We start from the raw sequence: 20,128 nt of genomic DNA on the forward strand, positions 1-20,128 counted from the left end.
AATTTGTAAATAAAATAATAAAGGAATAAATAGGATATGTTGTTAAACATTTAGATAATTAATTTTATGTGAAAAAATGAGAAACGGAAGAAAAAATTGATAAAAAGTAAAAAAAAATATAATAAAATGATTGTGTAATTAATTAAAATAGGTTAAAAAGTAAAGAAATGAATGAAGAAATTGGATAGATGCAAGGAAAATTGAAGAAAATGGACTAAGAAAAAATAAAATAGTTAACAAACAAAAACGTGGTGCGTTTATAGAAATGATTATGTGATTGTCTGCGAATAATTTGAGATAATGTGAGTATAGTCGATTTCGAAACATTATAAGGAACAGATAAACAAATACATTGAGATAGATTGTTGGGAATATTAGTGTGACTTTTGTATTTATTATTTTCGAGTTCTCAAGACTGGATGAAGACTCGTCGCGATACTCGAGCGGAACAGTAATTAAAATGATTAGCTGGTGTACATTTTCAAAACTGGCGAAACTTCCGTAATTAAATAATATCTACTTATAATTAAGTTCACCTTGAATTATCGCCGGCGAAATTCGCTCTAATTTACAGTCAATTAGTTTAATTGGACGTCGGGGTGAATATGTATATTTATTATTTTATTGTATTCTATTTTTATGCAGGAGAATCTATTGAAGGACGTAAAAGGATAATACCAAATTTATAGTGGAGAATGAAAAAAAAATGTCAGAGGAGGAGGAGGAAGAGAAAAATCCGGCCACAAACGAAATCATCCTTCGCATTCATAAATCAAGTTAAGCCCCGATTCTCACACTCCCCCACCTCACACTCGTCCGCCCCTCCAGATATTTATGCCCCCCGAGCGACATGCAAGTCATATTCATCATGTGCATGAATCATCCGTTCGTCCGAAAAACGGCCAAAATCCATCCACCCTCATTTCCAAATCCATCTCAGCAGCACCAGCAAATCCATCCAACGAAACCCGAGAACCAAAACACGAAACGCGCAGAGACAGGACCATAGGACAAAATCGGATTGGACAGACAGAAATATAATAATTGCTCTACACTTAATGGGATTGTATTTGTTTAGGTCTGCGCTGCAGATTTTCCCCTTTCTCGTTGTTTGTCTGTCAGCTCGGATCGTGGTGTAAACACGGGCGTGGGGGTCCGAAGCACGGATGGTCGCATTTTGCGGGGGTGCTAGTAACATTGTCTGTCTGTCTCTCTCATCTCAATTCCCATAATGCTCTTCTCTTTACCGTGCTCTCCCTTCGCTGCGGTCCCTCACAATTTCCAACACGCCGTATGATTACCAAACTCGATGGGAAGTTTAGTTCGAAGGCTCCGATCAAAATTTCCGAAACTTACCTCTCTGCCGCAGACTCTCATTAAACTAGCACAAAGGACAATCGAACCGCTTGAACTTCCGCAAATTATTTTTTGTTACCTGCAACAAGAAAAACAATATATTTAGTAAATCGATTTTTTATAAACATAATTCTGTAATGTAAAGTTATAGTAAACTTTATTTTCTGTTGTAATTATTCACATGCTCTACACATTATTTATGTAAATTTATTTATTTTGTGCCTTGAAATACATTAGAAATAATCCAATGCAATAAAATTCAATAACAAATAAATTTCTCTAGATTTAAGAATACTAGTTTAAAGGACAAATTTAGAGGCAAAAAAAACTATTGGTATAAATGTTCATTGTTTTTTGTTCATTAATAATGTAATTTAATTTCACCATCATTTTCACAATCTATTAACGAAATAATATTCTAAATTTATAATTTGTATTTATTTTTTGTATTAATAGTTTTATAGCAAACAATTATAAGTTGTATAAGTTCAGAAATATATTTCATAATTTCTATAATGAGAAATTTGAGTACCAAATATTATTATTTTACATAAAAAAATATACGAGAATGATACTGAATTACTAATTACTAAATATAATACCAAACAATTGAGTTCTTGCAAAAGTTTTTTTTTAATTGAGTTGGTAAAATGAATTTCTTTGTACATAAAATACATGAAGTAATTAGATTTCGCAACGTATTTATTACAAACGGTTACATTGTAAATTTATAAATGGAATTCGTGGAATTATAAAGCAGTTATTTCATATGTTCGGAATGTTTCATGATCTGTTTTCGTTTGTAGGAAAATTGAAATAAATGTAGTATTACATTCCGATTAATAATAAGGATAATTTTATGTGGGTAAAAAAGAAAAATATAACAAACAAATTAAGTACCGAGACAGAAGAATGCAAAATATATTATGTAAAGCAGTTGAGATATACATTTCTCTTTATTTGTACAATATGCATAAGGTAAATGATACAATCATAATTATATAAATTAATGCAAATGAGATAAACGCTTTAAAATGGGTTGCGTTTTGCTTGTGGACTTTACTTTATCGAAAATGTTGTTTTTGTTGTTTTCGGCGTTTGTTGTTGCGGACGGTGCGAAGATTTTGGGATTCTTTTCGTTACCATGCTATAGTCATCAAGTTACTTTTAATTCACTTTCGAGGGAACTCTCTTTGAGGGGTCACCAGTTGACGGTGATTACTCCGAACCCGATAAACGACCCGACCTTGAGCAATCTGACCGAGATCGATTTGCACGATGCGTCTTATAGGGTTTTCGATAAGTATAATATTTCTCGACTCAGTATAATGGACGAGAAGGATGGAAACAGGATGGACATCTTCATGGAGTTGAGCTACGATTTGATACGTGCACAGCTTTCACATCCTCGGGTAGCTGAGATCATAAGGAATGATGCGGGAGAAGAATTCGATCTGTGTTTGATTGAATACATAATTCCTGGTCCATATCCTCTAATAGATGTCTACAAGTGTCCCATGATTGCTGTTTCTTCAATGCCTACCATGATCTATGGACACGAAACAATAGGGAATCCGAACCATCCTTCTGTATTCCCTGACATCAATCTACCGATGCCCTCAATCCTCAACCTTTTCCAGAGAGTCCAAAGCTTCCTATTCTGGGTATCAAATCGTTTATCTATGAACGATATCGATTTCAAATTTGATTCTCTGTTACGCGAATTCTACAACCAATCAACCAGATCCGTATCGGAGCTCAAACTGGACATAGATTTGGTCATAGCCAACGCGAATCCCATCCTCAACGTGCCCAGACCGACTGTACCAAATTACATCAAACTCGCCGGGCTCCATCTGCATCCGCCAAAACCTCTACCAACGGTAAATAAAAATAAAAACCCGGCTTCGAATCTCTGAAAACCCGTTAACCTGCAGGACATCCTCGAGCTGCTGGACCAAAGCCCTGGACCTGTTATTTACATGAGCTTCGGATCAACTATAAAAAGCGATTTACTGCCTTCGCGGACGATCCGAATGCTCCTCGACGTTTTCGCAGAACTGCCCCACAAAATATTATGGAAATTCGAATCCGATAATCTGCCGGCACGACCAGACAACGTGCAGATACGACCGTGGTTCCCGCAGCAAGATTTACTAGGTACGAGATAACATTTTGATTTACGTCCATTTTACCCAACAAATTTAACGCACTTCAAAATTATACATATTTGCACGGATCACTATGGTTGAATATTCACAATTTCACAAGTAATTAGAAAACAAACTAGTGCTAAATCTAGATATATTTCAATTATTTATAAATATTCATAAGAAACAATCAAGTTATACGTGCTAATAAATAAAAGACAAAAATGCGTATTAATTACGTGCAATCAAGTTTTTCGGTCAATCCCCTTTTATGCAGATACATAATTACGTAAATCGTTGTAACGGCGATAAGCGAAATTAATAATATTCATTTCGTTTGATAATAATTCTTCTGATAATAATTAAAGCTATATATTTTATATCCACACTATGCATGAAAAGAAACGTGATTATCCGTCAGGTGTATATCACTGATGTGCATAATTATCACTAAATATTATTATTAATTTCCATTTAAGTTTCACACTTGCAGTTGACAATTCAGTTTCAGCATGATCTGTCCTCAAGAATTTTTTATGCGAAAAGAAGCCATAAATATATATCACGTTATTAACATTCATGTTCACCAATTCAATATCACCTTTATAACATCTAATTTTCAATCTGTATTCATAATTGCTATTCCTGACAGATTTTTTAGTTAGGAAATTTATATAGTTTTTCAAATATATAATCAAAAACTGAATATTTTCAGGACATCCGAAAGTGAAACTGTTTATAACACAAGGTGGTATCCAATCTTTGGATGAGGCCCTCTTTAGCGGAACTCCGGTGGTTGTGATCCCGTTTTGCGGTGACCAATTCTCGAACGCTCTAAGAGTCGAGGACGTGGGTCTGGGAAGATCGATACCCTTCGCGGAGCTGACGAAGGACAATTTAAAATCTACCATCCTGCAAGCCCTTAACGAAACGTATCCGCATTATCTATTTTATGCAGTCGAGTCGACGAGGTGACGAACAGTTTTTTTTTGTCTTCATTTTCTTCCTCTCGTTGCAGATACTCGAGGAGAGCAAAGGAACTTAGCAGGCTTGTACAGGATAGGCCGATGACCGCTCTGGAGGAGGCCGTCTGGTGGGTCGAGTTCGTCCTGCGGCACAAAGGCGCTGATCACTTGAAAAGTCCTCTGCGTCGCATGCCTTGGTATCAGTTTTTCTGCTTGGACGTCGTCGCCGTTCTGGTCGCACCTCCGATCCTCTTGATTGTCCTCATTAAAATGCTTTTAATGATGCGCAGGAGAAGGCTCTCAACCAAACACAAAAAAGATTAATGATTCATCAACATCAAACCATTTTAGAAAAATGTATATGTTTACAGTACTGATTTATAAAAAAACTATAAATAACCAAATCCAATTTTGTAATACCAAAAATAAAATTAATTAAGTTACTTTTCTCTACTAATCTATGATCTATATATTTGTGTCTTGAATAATTTTTTTATGTCGTATAATTTTATTCACAATCTGTTCATCAATGTGAACATTGAGTATATTTAAGATCGCGGTTGACATTAAATAGATAACCTTTCCCGGTGGATAGTTGCCATTACGATGATTTGATTTTTAATTTGTTGCTTGGCTATTGATGCTCTGCGATTCCACTATTTCATTTGACTGTGAATTTGCTGCTATCCTTAACACTGTCATTGTCCATCGACTTGGCTGAAGGTCCATATGCTTAACCTCATTTATTTGACTGTCCATCTGTGATGAACGATGGCTCTATTGCTGCAAACACCGAGAGAGCTCACAAAGGTCCTGGTTTGACCAGGATTCGAACCGGCGCCCACGAAATGGGTAGGGCGACTTAACTTAAGTTTAATTAAATCATATCATTTAAAAATTTTATTGATTATTGATAAAAAAAGTACGAAATTTGTATTTTTTTTTTGTTATTTCAAAAAATCTCAAAACTTAAGCCGATTCAAAGGTGTCATAAGATAATGAAAAATAATTGTTTTCTGATATTAACTTGAGGTTCATTAATTTTTTATATAATTTTATATTAAATAATGTTTTGGGGGCTTGATATATATCCAAAATTAAAATAATAAATGAAATTTAAATTACAATTTTTTCGCAAATGTTTACTGTTTGTAAAGTGATGAATGTTTCAATTAAATACATTTCTGTCATTGTTAACAAAAATCGACCATCAGTCAACAATTGATTTGAGAAGGTTGTGATTATTGTAAACAGATATACAATTTTTTATTTTTAATATCAAAAATTCTTTCGGTTTATCAGAAATTTGCCTATCCCGTAGACACACATAATCTTTGAATTTCTGCGTCGTCCATAAAACTATTTTTTAATAAAAAAAATAAATACATATAAAAATGTATTGATCGGAGCAACAAAGGGTATCCGCATAAAACTTTCCACTATGGACGATGATGACGCTTTTAAGAGCGAATGCCGGAAGGATGAAGGAGACTGTAACAAAAGGAAACTGCGAGAAAATGTGTAACAAAAGGACGAACTGGAAGAAGACGGAAGGAAACTACTAGTCATAATCTATTAAATAACCTATTCTTTCGAACTCGCGAAACGGTTATTTTTATAAAGCGATTTAATTTTTAATAAGTTCGGAAAAGTTTCTCGTCTGTAACGGTTTCTGGCAAAGAACTGCAGAAGATGCGAGAAAGAAAGAAAAAAGAATAGAAAGACTAGATATTAATGCGTATAAACGTTACATCCTTTATCGCTGTTAAATATATAGTTCAGAATTTTATGAATGATGTTTTTTTTGGTTTGTAAAGTCCTAAGTTTAAGTCTTTAATTTAAGACGTGGATTTACTCAGCACGTTCATCGTAAATACTTTATTTAATCTCAGTTCTTTTCGGTTTAAGAGATTTCCCATATTAAATAACCTATTCTTTCGAATTCGCGAAACGGTTATTTTTGTAAAGCGATTTAATTTTTAATAAGTTCGGAAAAGTTTCTCGTCTGTAACAGTTTCTGGCAAAGAACTGCAGAAAATGCGAGAACGAAAGAAAAAAGAAAGGCAAAAAGAATAGAAAGACTAGATATTAATGCGTACAAACGTTACATCCTTTATCGCTGTAAAATATATAGTTCAGAATTGATATTTTTGGATGGATGATATTTTTTTTGGTTTGCAAAGTCCTAAGTTTAAGCACGTTCATCGTAAATACTTTATTTAATAACAGCTCTTTTCGGTTTAAAAGATTTCCCATTTTTTATAATTTACAAATGATTTCATATTTATGATTTCATAACAAAAATTTAAAAAATATTTTTTTTTTAACTTTTATTATGTATTCACAATCTGCTAATACTTTCTGGCAATAAATCGAAAACAAAATAAAAACAGAAAAAACAAAATAAATAGCATGGAGTGGAACGATTTCCCATCGGAAATCTTCCTATAAATAATTATAAATTTAACTAAAAAGAAATAATTCGAAGACAATAACAACCCAAATAAAAATTGATTTTGACGGCACTATGAAACTTTAAACAATAAAACTAACTTTTATTTTCTAAAGGGGAGGTCGAGAGTGTTGTGTCTCTTTAGTCTGTGGGGGTGTCACTATTATCTAGCAGGGATAACGCGAGACTGTTGAGGTGGTTTTTCAGTCTGTTCTGGTAACGGGCACTGAACTGGGGGATTTCACTTTTAACAATGTTCATTTGGAGGTCGTTGTGTATCGTGTCGTTCGTCACGTACCAACAATATAAACAGAACAAACTATCTGAAATGGATTTTTTTTCATACATGTGGCTAGGTGGGGAATGATCCCGTTGCATTTTATCTGAAGGAAGCATGGTGGTGATTTTTATTGGGGGAGTAAAAACTGAGCCTTTCGGCTCATGACTTTAAGGAGTAAGTTTCAGCCTAATGGCTCATGTGATGATGCATGAGAGGGATGTTCTATCGTATAAAAGTGTTGGTGTTGTCAGGTAGCGGCCATTCTTGGCCTTTTGTGGATGTGGTAATCACCCAGGTCATAATCGATGGCCTCCTGCAGGAGAGGATTTGTATGGGTCTCAGCTCTGGCAAAAGCCTTCGTCGCTGTCTTCGTCATGTATTCGGAGAGGTAAGGTATGTTGGCCTCACGGTGCAGTTGCTCATTCCTGACGTACCAGGGAGCATTGAAAATGGTTCTTAAAGTCTTGTTTTGTATTACTTGCAGCTTGTGCATGTGAGTGTGCGCTGCATGGCCCCAAGCAAGAGACGCATAAGTCATGCCAGATATGATAATTGATTTATAGATGGCCAACTTGCTTTGGGAGTTAAGGCGGATCTTCCTGTTTGTTAAGGGATAGAGTAATCTGATAGTGGCACAGGCTTTGTTCCTGGCCATCTCTATGTCCTGCTTAAAACGCAGTCCTTTAGCAAGGGTGACTCCCAGATATTTGGCTGAAGGCTTCCACTCAACCTCTTCACCGAAAACTGTTAGCTCGCCAGCTGGTGTGGCGCCCCTTCGAGAGAACAACACTGCGACGTTCTTAGCTGGATTAACATCAATCCGCCAGAGCCGAAACCAATCTTCAAGTTCATCAAGGGCCTTTTGAAGTAGTCTCGTGACATGTTCGATGGATGTATGCCTGACTAGGATCGCAGTGTCATCAGCATAGTAAAAAATATCATAATACAACTCAACAAGATAACATAATAAGAAAATTAAAACCAAATTGCTTTGCTGTAAAGGACTACTGACCATGGATCTTGCTGGCTTTTAAATATTTGATGAACATAATATAAGTGATTATTTAATTGATTAATTTGGATATATAAATGAGATTTTTATTTTAAAAAATAATAATAAACTTGACAAACTATTAAAAAAAATATGGAAATATTTTTTCCATAAAATTTTAAATATTTGAATAACATAATCTTATGGGATTATTTCACTTATTTAAATAGAAAATTATAAATGCTTCAATTTAATAATATAATATAATGACGAAAATCACTACTATTTTGTCATTAAAAGTGAAATTTTTGATTATAAATGAATAAAGCGAAAAGATGAATAAGCCTGACTAAACAAATGCAATAAAAATGGAAATATTCTGGCTTAAATCAGGTTTGTCGCCAAAAAAACTTAATCGAGTCAAGTTTTAGAATTAAAAGTGATATCGTTCAAGATTCGAAGTGATTTAAGCGGGTGGAGAAAATCTTAGATGCAGCTCAGCTTCTGCGGAAAGCACGAAGAAAAAAGAAGAGAGATAGAGAGTATATTTTAATCGATGATCGTCTCCTCCCCGATTTGCATGCAATCTCCGCCGACGTTACGCCAAGCAAGCAATTTCTAATTTCGCGCCAATTCTTTGGTTTATTGCCGAGATCAATTCCTAATTTCCATAAAGTATCATATCTCTCTCTCCTACATACATGTTATCTTCAGAACTAATAACGAGAGGAAAAGTGTATAAAGGATCAAAGATTACGTTGAGATTAAAAACGATAACTGAATTTGCAACTAAATTTTTATCTCGAATAACAAAATAATTATGTGAAAATGCTTAAAAATATATAGATACACGATTTACGCCTCGTAAATTTACAATATAATCCTTTCTCTCAACGCAGTTTACCCAAAACGTAATCAATGATTGGGCATAACGAAGATAAATGTGTCTACTAAAACAATAAAGCAAATGTGACATATTAATGTTATATAATTAGTTAAAAATAATGTTTTATTTTTCTATATTAAAGCTTATAGGAAAAGAAAACATTATAGAAGTCGACAACATAAAAGTTGACAAAAGTGGAAACAAAAATTACACTAATTTTGCTAAGATTTTTATCAAAAAAAAAACACATTATTAGTGGTGTTTGCCCATATATATGGTTAGATGTTGCGATTGTATTTTCGAGATCGTTGTATGTAATGTATAGAGAAGGAAAAAAATTAGCTAAGAATCCGAGTCATATTCCATTTTTGTATTGACATTCGCACATTATTGTGGCCAATAAATATGTTAAATAATAAATAATTATCAATATTAAGTGACAAAATATTAATTTATTGTGTTAAAAAAAATACAATAGAGAAATCTCGATAAATGCAACTTCCGCTTGTATCGATAAGGCATTTCGAGACACAAATCTTTCTGATAAAAAGGTCATCTTTGTATCACTTATCTGAAGATTACTTTTCTTGTCCCATTGTCTCCGTCGATAATTTGTTTTGAGCATGTATTCCTCTCAAAATTATTTTCTGTTTTTATAATAATCATTCATATGTAAAATATTTCAATGATTTTGATTAAAAAAAAATATCTTAACAATAAACTTAAAAATATGTACATTATTATAAAATAATGCTGTAAAAAAAATCAATTAAATATAATTTATTGTAATTTATTATTGAAAATAGTATAAAACAACTTTACTTAGTGAACTTCGTTGAATAGTAAAAGAGTGTTGAAAACTAGTAGTTTTAATACTAAAGCTATTAAAACTATTAAGCTAAGCAACTTAAAAAAAATATGAAAAAAGTACAAAAATATATGAGGCATTCATGACAATCATTTTATAAAAAAATGTACTAAACTGCTTCAAGTATGGAAATGTAATATTAACGTACTTTAATAATTATGATTGAAAAAATCGAATTGGAACTTAAAAATATAATGTTCTATGATAATTATTTCATCTCATAGAATGTTTTAAATGTTAATTTTAGTAAAGAATACTTAAATATAAAGAATACTTAAATACTTTGATTTAATCGATTTCGTTTATGGAATGAAGCTCGAAACGAGAAGATTGAATGAAGTGGAGGATATAACAAAAAAAGTAGTTGTGAAAAGTGTGCACAGAATAAGTTGTACATGGCAATTAATGAAAGCGTGAAGTCGTTGATTTAGTGCACGACCAAAATCCCCGGAAAACAAATTCCAAGTGATCGCCGGATTTGCCGGAAAAGCCGAAATTTAATATATCGTATTACGGACATGAATCGCTGTCCGAATTTATTATAAATACATGGGATGCCGATCGGATCGGAATGATTCATTAAACGCAATTAACGGAAAATTAATTTAGCAATAATCCAAAGCCGGAAACCCGCATACACAATGGGGATGCTGCTGCAACATCGATTTAAAAAAGAACAAAAAATAGTAGTGGGAAAGTGAAGAGGAAGAGGAAGGGAAATACGTTAACAATGGCCGCAAATAATAGAATAAATATATACAAAATTTGGCATTATGCATTATTATACAAAAAAAAATCCGTACCAATCGGAAGGGGAAGAACGATAATAGTAATATTAAAGAGATTGAAAAAAGAGTAAAGAGAGTAATCCAGAGGACCATGAGTCTGATAATTACGTAAAGGAATCGATATGCGCGGAGCGTGGTGGGGGTCGACGAAGAAGATCTGCCCGTCCCCATCCGCGGCTGGAAGGAATAAAGCAAACTCATAAATAAATGCTTTCGTTATCTCGACCGTCCCAGAAAACATCGTCGTAATTGATGATTCTCACTTAGTAAGAAAACAAGTATCGAACCCAACACCTTCCCCCTTTGCGTCGGCAACAGCACCCCCAAAGAAAAATTCAAAATATAATAAAAGAGAAACAAAAGCGCTCTGCTTATTCGCTATTATCCCAACCCGTGCAAAAGTTTTGGCAAAGGGAAAACTTACCAATTTCAATTTTTTTTAATTAGATTTTCTGACTTTATACAAAAATTATTAAATTAAGTTTGAAATTTCAATATTTTTAATATGGAGTAGATATTTTAGTTTACTCCAGATTATAATTTGAATAAATTTAATAATATAACTCATATTGACTTGTTTCACAGAAAATATTATAAAATAAATATAAATCATAACATTTCAAATATACATGGATACTATTTGCAAATACTTTATTGTTGCTTCTTGAATAATTATAAATTATTTTTCTTCTCATATATTTTTTATTATGTCCTATAATATTTATTTTGCAATTTATTCCAGCGAACATTAATTATATGGCGGATTACAGATATTTTAGTTAAAATTAATTTCGTTCGGTTAGTTAAATATCCGGTTATTGCTGTGCGTGGACTACAGTCATCTCGACGGGTACCAGGGTTGGCTCAGGAAGTGGGGGATTAAAGTCAACGAAACCAAATCCAGCCATGTCACCTTCACCCTCAAAAACGGAACCTGCCCCCCGGTCACACTGAACAACAAAATCATCCCGCAGGCCGACGATGCAAAATACTTGGGCTTGTTCTTGGATCGCCGACTCACGTGAAATATCCCACTACCGGCCGACGATGCCAAATACTTGGGCTTGTTCTTGGATCGCCGACTCACGTGGAAGAAGCACATCGCAACCAAGAGGAAGCAACTGGGCATCAAGTTCGCGAAATGTACTGGCTGATCGGCAAAAGATCTCCACTATTCCTCGACAACAAACTCTTGATATACAAAGTTGGAGAAGATCACACTATCCCTCGACAACAAACTATTAATTTATAAGACAGTGCTGAAGCCGGTGTGGACGTACGGCATCCAGCTTTGGGGAACAGCCAGCAATTCCAACATCGAGATCCTGCAACGCTTCCAGTCCAAGTGCCTGCAACTGGTGCAAGTGGAAAGAGATCCTACAACGTTTCCAGTCCAATTGCCTGCGGACCCTGGTGCAAGCTCCCTGTCCAAGTGACTGCCATACCCTGGTGCAAGCTGGTACGTGCCGAACGACACGATACACAACGACCTCCACATGAACACTGTTAAGAGTGAAATCCCCATATTCAGTGTCCGTTACCATAACAGACTGGAAAACCACCCCAACAGTCTCGCGTTATCCCTCTTAGACAATAGTGACACCCTCCACAGACTAAAGAGACACAACACTTTCGACCTCCCCTTTAGAAAATAAAAGTTAGTTTTATTGTTTAAAGTTTCATAGTATCGTCAAAATCAATGTTTATTTGGGTTGTTATTGTCATCGAATTATTTCTTTTTACTTAAATTTATAAATTTTTATAGGAAAATTTCCGATGGGAAATCGTTCCGCTCCATGCTTTTTATTTTCTTCTGTCTTGGGCAAAAAACATTCAACTTATAGCCAGAGATGTTGGCAGGTTGTGAATAAATAATAAAAGTTTAAAAAAAAGTTAAATATGTAAATGTAATACTGCCAAATATTTTTTACGATATTTTTTATTAATTTGGCGCACAACGTGGGGTACCTTGTATCTCGTTACGCACTTGGTTTAAGTCTGTAAAAATAGGGTGGAATATTAGTAAAACATCCATAATGTAAAAGAAGTGTATATGCAAGAAAAAATCGGAATGAAAAATCTAATTGGAAGTAAAAATATATTCAATATTTCATCAGCTTAAGCGCAAATGCAACCTTGTATTTGATCCAAAGTAATTTATAGTAACTGGATTTTATTATATAGAATTTGTAAGGAAACTTGATGTGTTACGGTGTGCCTCAATGGACGTTGTTGAGTTTTCGAAGGTGTTGGAGGAGGAGGGCGCTCGCCGTTGTCGTCCTTGCGGTTAGGGGAGGACCCCGGGGGCGGTTTGCGTTGCGGTTTAGTGTACATAAGCGTGGGTCTAAGCAGGCTCTTCATTTTGATATAAGGCAACTTTATGGGGTAGATCGATAGTATCGTGAACATGACTTGCATCGCGATGACCTCGTTTCGTCGTCGTTTCTGCGGCGGTGGCGGCAGACAAGTCTTATACTTCGAATTTATGCCGACCCGAAAGACCAAGAAAACAAGAGACACACGAAAAAAATATAAATGAAAAGGGCAGCACACACAACGAGATATGGAGCGGACGCGCAGACAACGCAAAAAAAATATTATAAGGGATGTTGTTGTTCCCTCCCCTGTTTCGCTATATTTTAATGCCCTTCCTCTTCTTCCAACCACCCTCCACCTCAATGGAACTAAACATAATGGATTTTATGGGGCATATTATGAAATATACAGTAATAAAAAGCGAACGGGTCTATTAATCGCTCTCGCACCAACATCGACCATTCCACCACCCCCTTCAATATTTTATACCAACCGGACGATCGTAAATAGCGGATTTGTCAAATCCAGGATTAATCCGTCTAATCAAATCGCCTTTTATTTACCGTCCTTCAACCCCGTCAATCATCCATTCAAGTTCTAAATCCCATTGAAAAGCATCCATCTTCACGCAAATTCCTCAACAAAAAAATCAAAATATTGGTTTAGACCCAGTTTCACCTCACCCTCATTATATTATTGCACAACACACAAAGAAATAAAATCTAAAATAAATCAACATCATTTAAAAAAAATTAAATGTCGCTCATCGCTTCTTTATTACATTATATTCCTTCAGCTTCTTGTCTGATTCTCTTTGTTCGAAGAGGCGAAGGATGCGAAATTTGTTTGAAAATCCGATTACGCGTTTTTTTTCATGCTCAATGGAAGGCAACGAGAAGACGCCGAAGGAACAGAAGACGCGGGCGGCGTCGCGCTTTATATTAAAGTCCTTTTTACATTTAATCCCATCTAATTGTAATAAGCTCCAAGATTATAAAAGGTTTATACGTTTCAATTATTTTTTTTTTGTAAAACAATTTGGGTAGTTCGCAAACCGTTCAAAAGGCATCCGCTAAAGAGTCCAAACAAAAAAATATAGACGGTAATGATAATCTTGAAGAGCGTCCTCTTATTATTATATCTTCAAGCGAAAAGTCGATCCTCTCTCGACAAGAAATGATTTATTTTCAGACGAGAAAGTTTCAAAAGACTGAAAGATATTACAACGAAGAAATTGAAATTCCACTAACTTCGTGTTAATTTCATCTGAAACCAAAGCTTTGAAAATATTGCGATTCCCAAATTCGATTAACAAAATTGTAAAGTTATTCTACTCATGCCAATAATGAAGTATTCAAAATATTAAAAAAACTGAAATTTGTTTACAGTTACAGCAATCTAATAAAAATAAAAATACACTGCTGTAAAAAGCAATTGACAATAGGCGTTTCTGGGCATACATCAATCATTTTTTTATTTAAAAAAAATTGCTGAAATTAAAAATAAAATGAAAGAAATTGTGTGTGGAATTTAAATAATACATGTTTTCGGTACTCTAAATTCAATAAAATTGAAGCGTGTTGTAATGATCTTGAAACTTCAGAATAAAGCGACTTCAATAATAAACAAACAAAAAATGTATTCAGAATTATGGCAATGTAATGAAATTAAATGCATGAAACAACTAATAAAACAGTATGCTTTATGTAAGTGGGTATTTGTAAATCCGCGTTTCGATACGTATGGCTTATTTATTTGCAGTATTACCACCAACCCCTCATGGATCGTAATGATTAATCAAAATAATTGAACAAGAATTCTCGCATTTTGATAACAAAACATTCCCTTATTCGTATAATCCTCTTATTGAATATCGTAATGTTTTCCCTTTGCGAAATGAATGCGTTGCTTCCCATTCCCATGTTTTATTTTTGTTTTCGTTTGTTTTGTTGGTATATGCGTATATGTTTGACATTATTATTCAGTTGCCACGATAATTCGTAATCCTTCGATATTGTATCATATAACAAATAGTTTATTCAATTTAGCTTATTGAAAATGAAAAGAAATAAAGTGGATGTGGACAAGGTAAATAAAATTTGTGAATCAGTGGTTTTGCAAGGGGAATTAGAGGAGTGGGAAAAAACGGGCATCGGAATGAAATGGAGAAACAGGGGAAACCTTTCGACGTGGTGCTAAGAAAGTCGAGACAATCTCATCCATCCCAAATTCAAGGCAAATGGAATTATTCAACAGCACGACCCGAGAATGCGGTTTCAGGTCTGAACTGAATTATTTCTAAAATCGATGTAAACTAATACACAAATTTTGCTGCGATTTATGTTGATTTTGCATATTTCTATTATTAGGAAAATGAAAGCATTTTCGTAATTGGACATTTTTATATAAGAGAAATATGATGAAACGCATCAAAAAGCTATTGAGAAATTCATGCAGCAGCGATGTTATTGGGATAAATGGAGAAAGAAAATGTTATATTAGATTTAGTTGTCGTTAGTTGGTCATAGTTCCTACAATAGGGCCGCTATATAATAAATCCCTTTGAGACTTGCAATGTGAATAAAAGTATATTTGTGCATCAGAAATTTAATTCCAAACGGCGGATCTAGAAACACCCCCAGAATCCTGCCAACAACAACAAGGCATGAAAACCGCAGAGTTGCGGTCCCTTTTGCATACGACCATTATTTAAATATATTAGAAAGTACATATTTCCTCGACTTCTCTCTTTCTCTGTGTTTCTCTATTCCAAAGCAAACAAACACTCCATCTCACTGGGAGCTATTCCTCTGTTGACTTTACCAAGTACTTTATCTGACCGCAAAACGAAAATGAATACCGCAGGAATGACTAGGATGGGAAAGAAAATACGTTTAACCAGAAGATGCATAGTTTTTAATTTGGTTTCCTCTGCATTTTGCGCAATCGACCGCAGTCTGTTTTCATAAACCAGACGCAAATGTTACATATTTTCATTGCAATCAACGTAGAAAAACAAAAATACGTATAATTTCAAATTCCATTCCATTGCATTAAATTAAAAAAAAAATAATACAAAAAATTGAGTTATTTTTAAAAATTAAATAATATAGCTTTATCATAAATTTAACAATGAATGCCAATATTCATTTTAAAAAGTTGTATAAGTCCATTTTTTCATAGAGATATTTAAGGGTTTACATTAATATTTTTGCGATAACATTGTATAGCTAAAATTCTTTTGATTACTTTATCAAGAAATCGTGCTACATTGAATGTATGATTATAAATATAAAATGAGGATATCTATATTTTACAAAAAATATCATTAACTCATTTTTGCATTTAAAAAATAACGGCTCATTTTGATTCAAAAATGAAAAATAATTTTAGTTAAAATTTATTACACTTGCTTAATTAGTTGGAAAATATTAGTTTTTATTTTTTTTTTTAAATTTGACGTACAACGTGTATAAGATATCTCCGTACTCGATGAATTTAAATTACTGAAAATACTATGGAAAGTTTATGTCTATTGCAAAGAAAACTATTTAGATTCTTAAAAACAAAATGAATGAAAAATATAAAATTTTTAAATTATCACTTATTACGTATACTTATTATTAGAAATTGTTGTATATATGCTAGTAAACTGGAAAGGCATAAACTGGGAGATAAATCTAAGTGATTTTTTTCTGTTGTTACATCAATTTTTTCGTGTATGTTGTGCGTCGTTATCTGTCCCAAATTCAACCCATTTATCTGAGATTATCTGATAAAGAGGTTTCATAAGACCTCGACGTGGACTGATCGGATGTTTATAACGTAGTCTGTAGACGGTGGTGCGCGCAACGTCCATCCCCTTTTTCGCACTTATTAAATCTCGTCTTCGAGCGAGGAGATTTACGGCGATGCTGCTCATAATAAATCTGTGTTTCCTTCTGCTGGTAAATAATGGGGAATCCGCTCGGATATTGGGTTTCTTCCCGACGCCGTCGATTAGCCACCAATCGGTCTTCCAACCGGTGTGGAAAGAGCTGTCCCTCAGGGGACACGAACTCGTCGTCGTCACGACGGATCCACTAAAGGACAAGTCACTCACGAACCTCACCGAAATCGATCTGCACGATCTCTCCTACGGGATCTGGAAGAAGCACAACATCGGCTCTTTGGGGTCGACGTCGGAGAAGAAGATCAGCGGAATAAAGGCCTTCATCGAGTTGTACACGGATGTTTTGGATGCGCAATTTGGATCGCCGGAAGTTCAAGCTCTAATCCATGATAAGAACCAGAAATTCGATCTGATCTTAGCCGAATTTTTATGGCCAACTTCTTACGCTCTTAAGGAAGTCTGGAATGTGCCGTTGGTGGGTATTGCTTCAATCCCATTCGGATTGGGACACCACGACATCTTCGGAAACCCCAGTCACCCTATCACTCACCCAGATGTGCATCTTCCGTTCTCCGGAGATCTCAGCTTCTGGGAAAGAGTACAGAGCGTCCTATTCTCCTTCTCTTTCCGTATTTACGATAAAAGCCTCGAGAAGATTTTCAATAAACAAGTCAGCACTTTCTTCCCTGAAGTTAAGAAGGATATCAGAGTTTTGGAACGTCAAGCTAGTTTGGCCTTCGTTAGCGTGAACCCTGGTATTTACGTGCCAAGACCAAATGTACCAAATGTGATCGAAATTAGCGGAATGCACATCAAACCACCAAAACCTCTACCAAAGGTATTAATTAAACAATCTTAAAACCAACATACATTTACCTTAATCTTTGAAGGATTTGAAACAATATTTGGATAACTCCATGCGCGGCGTCATCTACTTGAGCTTCGGATCCAACGTCAAGAGCAACTTGCTACCAAAAGACAAGCTCCAAATGATCATGGATGCTTTGAGTGAACTTCCTTACGATGTCCTGTGGAAATTCGAAGCGGATCTGCCCAACAAACCTAAGAATGTCCAAATCAGGAATTGGTTACCGCAGCAGGACATTTTAAGTTGGTCTTCATTGTTTCAATAAGTATAATCGATTTTAACTATTTAAATTATTTAGGACATCCCAATGTTAAGCTCTTCATCATGCAAGGAGGTCTCCAATCCATCGAAGAGGCTATCTACTCTAAAGTACCATTGGTCGTCGTGCCTTTCTTCGCTGATCAACCGGGAAATGCAAGGAAAGTCGAGGATATCGGTATTGGACGTAGGCTCGATTTCTTGGACTTGACCAAACAGAAGTTAATCGAGACTGTTCACAAAGTCATGGATGATCCATCGTAAGTTTAGTTTATGTTCACTTTAGAAATCAATTTAACAAAAAAAAATGTTTTTGAGATTTTTACTAAAATAACAAAGTTCACTGCTTCATAAATATTCATTTACTTGACTTGACTAAGAATATGTTGATCAAAACTGTAATATATGTTCAAATATTATTCTAAAATCAAATATTACTGTAAAATCTTTATCACCAGATTTTTTTCATAAAATTGTGTATGAAATTAAATTAAATCTTGCAATCATATGCAATTTGAAGACTAATCATATTTTTTATTTTGTCTTCATGTAGTTGCAAGGAAAAAATCACGAATTTGGCAAACGTCGCTTTGGACAAACCTATGTCGGCCTTGGACACTGTGGTCTGGTGGACGGAGTACGTAATCCGCCATAAGGGAGCGTACCATCTGCGAAGCCCTGCCATCCACATGCCGTATTACAAGTACTTCATGCTCGATGTATTCGGTTTCTTAGCAGTGTGCGGCTTCACCATCATCTACGTCTTCATGAAGCTCACCAAAATGTTGCTCACCTGCCGTTTCGTACTGTAACTTTTAACTTATTGAAATAAACTAATTAAAATGCGAATTAATTTTCCCATATTCAATATTGATTTCCACCACTTTTGGGCGGTTTCCCCTCTGTACGTGTGTATGTTGAAGGGGGTCTGGTGAAAATTTACAACATAACGATACGGTGGCGTGTTTGCCCGCTTATCACGAAATGAGCAAAGTTTTCTCCTCCGGTTCGCTTTGCAGGTTTCCACTTCACGACCTATTTTCGTTTCGCCTTCGCCATTGATTCTCGTGTTGGCCCAAGATATGTTCTCTTTCTCTGTATGTGTACTGTACATGCAAGAGAATGTACGTACGTATTTGTGTGCTTGTAGCGAGAAAACCGCCTCTAAATTTCACTCCAATTATTTCTATAATAAGAAACACAACATCGATTCCCTAATCACACACAAACACACGCTGTGCACTGCTGTTATTATTATGGAACAACAGTGTTAAGTACTTGTTTTCTTATTTACAGCTAAATGGTAATCTAAGCCGCCCAGCTGGTCTCGTTACACAATGATTTATGCAACAAAGGAATGAATCTTCGATGCAAAAAATAATATAAAAAAATAAATATAAAATCAATCAGAAAGGTAGAATTTCGAAAAGTGTCATATATATAATTTCGTGTGGACAGAAATATCTATGGCCCTATGTAGTATATAATCCTTTTTTGTGTAATTATTATTGCTGTAAATTAAAATGTTTAATTATTTTTGACTGTTGCAATAAAAAAATATTATTATTAATAATTTAGCTTATATTTCAATAATTCATTTTTAATCTATATTTCATTTGAAAATATTTTGATTTTAATTTTTATAATACGTGAAAATATTGATTTATTATAGAATCAACATATTTTAATCTTGCATCAAATATGAAATTATTACATTTTAAGTTACAATTTTCTTATCATGTATTTTTTTAAATGTTACATGGAATTTAAGATACATATTTCTGCAAGATAATCAATGAAAATTCCCCAAATTAAACGAAGACACCAACAACAACAAAATACATTTTCAGAAAGGTTCAGTGAATTAAATATTTTCATAAATAGAAATCAATAAGATTTTTTTTAAGGTCCAGCATCAGTTAACAGCTGATAATAATTAATTTAAAGTAAATACTCAATTGGTTTCTTTAATTTAAAATATCACATTAAAAAAATGACATACTCATACAAAATTAGATACGAATTATAAGTATATAATCAATAAAACAATGCAACATT

General features: G+C 34.3%; 3 protein-coding genes across 3 annotated transcripts; 2 read left to right on the top strand and 1 right to left on the bottom strand.

The window, feature by feature from the left end:
- The first annotated feature begins 2,429 nt into the window (after window positions 1–2,429).
- Window positions 2,430–4,795, top strand: LOC108569642 (UDP-glucuronosyltransferase 2A3-like). The gene is made up of 4 exons (XM_017931273.1): window positions 2,430–3,239; window positions 3,294–3,516; window positions 4,222–4,477; window positions 4,525–4,795. The coding sequence occupies exons 1-4, from the start codon at window positions 2,430–2,432 to the stop codon at window positions 4,793–4,795; spliced, it is 1,560 nt and encodes a 519-aa protein (XP_017786762.1).
- A 2,655-nt stretch (window positions 4,796–7,450) lies between these two features.
- LOC108569643 (RNA-directed DNA polymerase from mobile element jockey-like) lies at window positions 7,451–8,218 on the bottom strand. Its single transcript, XM_017931274.1, has one exon. It carries the CDS (start codon window positions 8,216–8,218, stop codon window positions 7,451–7,453), a length of 768 nt encoding a protein of 255 aa, XP_017786763.1.
- An 8,745-nt stretch (window positions 8,219–16,963) lies between these two features.
- LOC108569644 (UDP-glucuronosyltransferase 2B9-like) lies at window positions 16,964–18,882 on the top strand. The gene is made up of 4 exons (XM_017931275.1): window positions 16,964–17,782; window positions 17,835–18,054; window positions 18,111–18,330; window positions 18,624–18,882. The coding sequence occupies exons 1-4, from the start codon at window positions 16,964–16,966 to the stop codon at window positions 18,880–18,882; spliced, it is 1,518 nt and encodes a 505-aa protein (XP_017786764.1).
- Window positions 18,883–20,128: the final 1,246 nt, after the last annotated feature.

This window comes from Nicrophorus vespilloides, unplaced genomic scaffold, assembly GCF_001412225.1.
Source record: "Nicrophorus vespilloides isolate i.1.1-1 unplaced genomic scaffold, Nicve_v1.0, whole genome shotgun sequence".
Taxonomy (NCBI): domain Eukaryota; kingdom Metazoa; phylum Arthropoda; class Insecta; order Coleoptera; family Silphidae; genus Nicrophorus; species Nicrophorus vespilloides.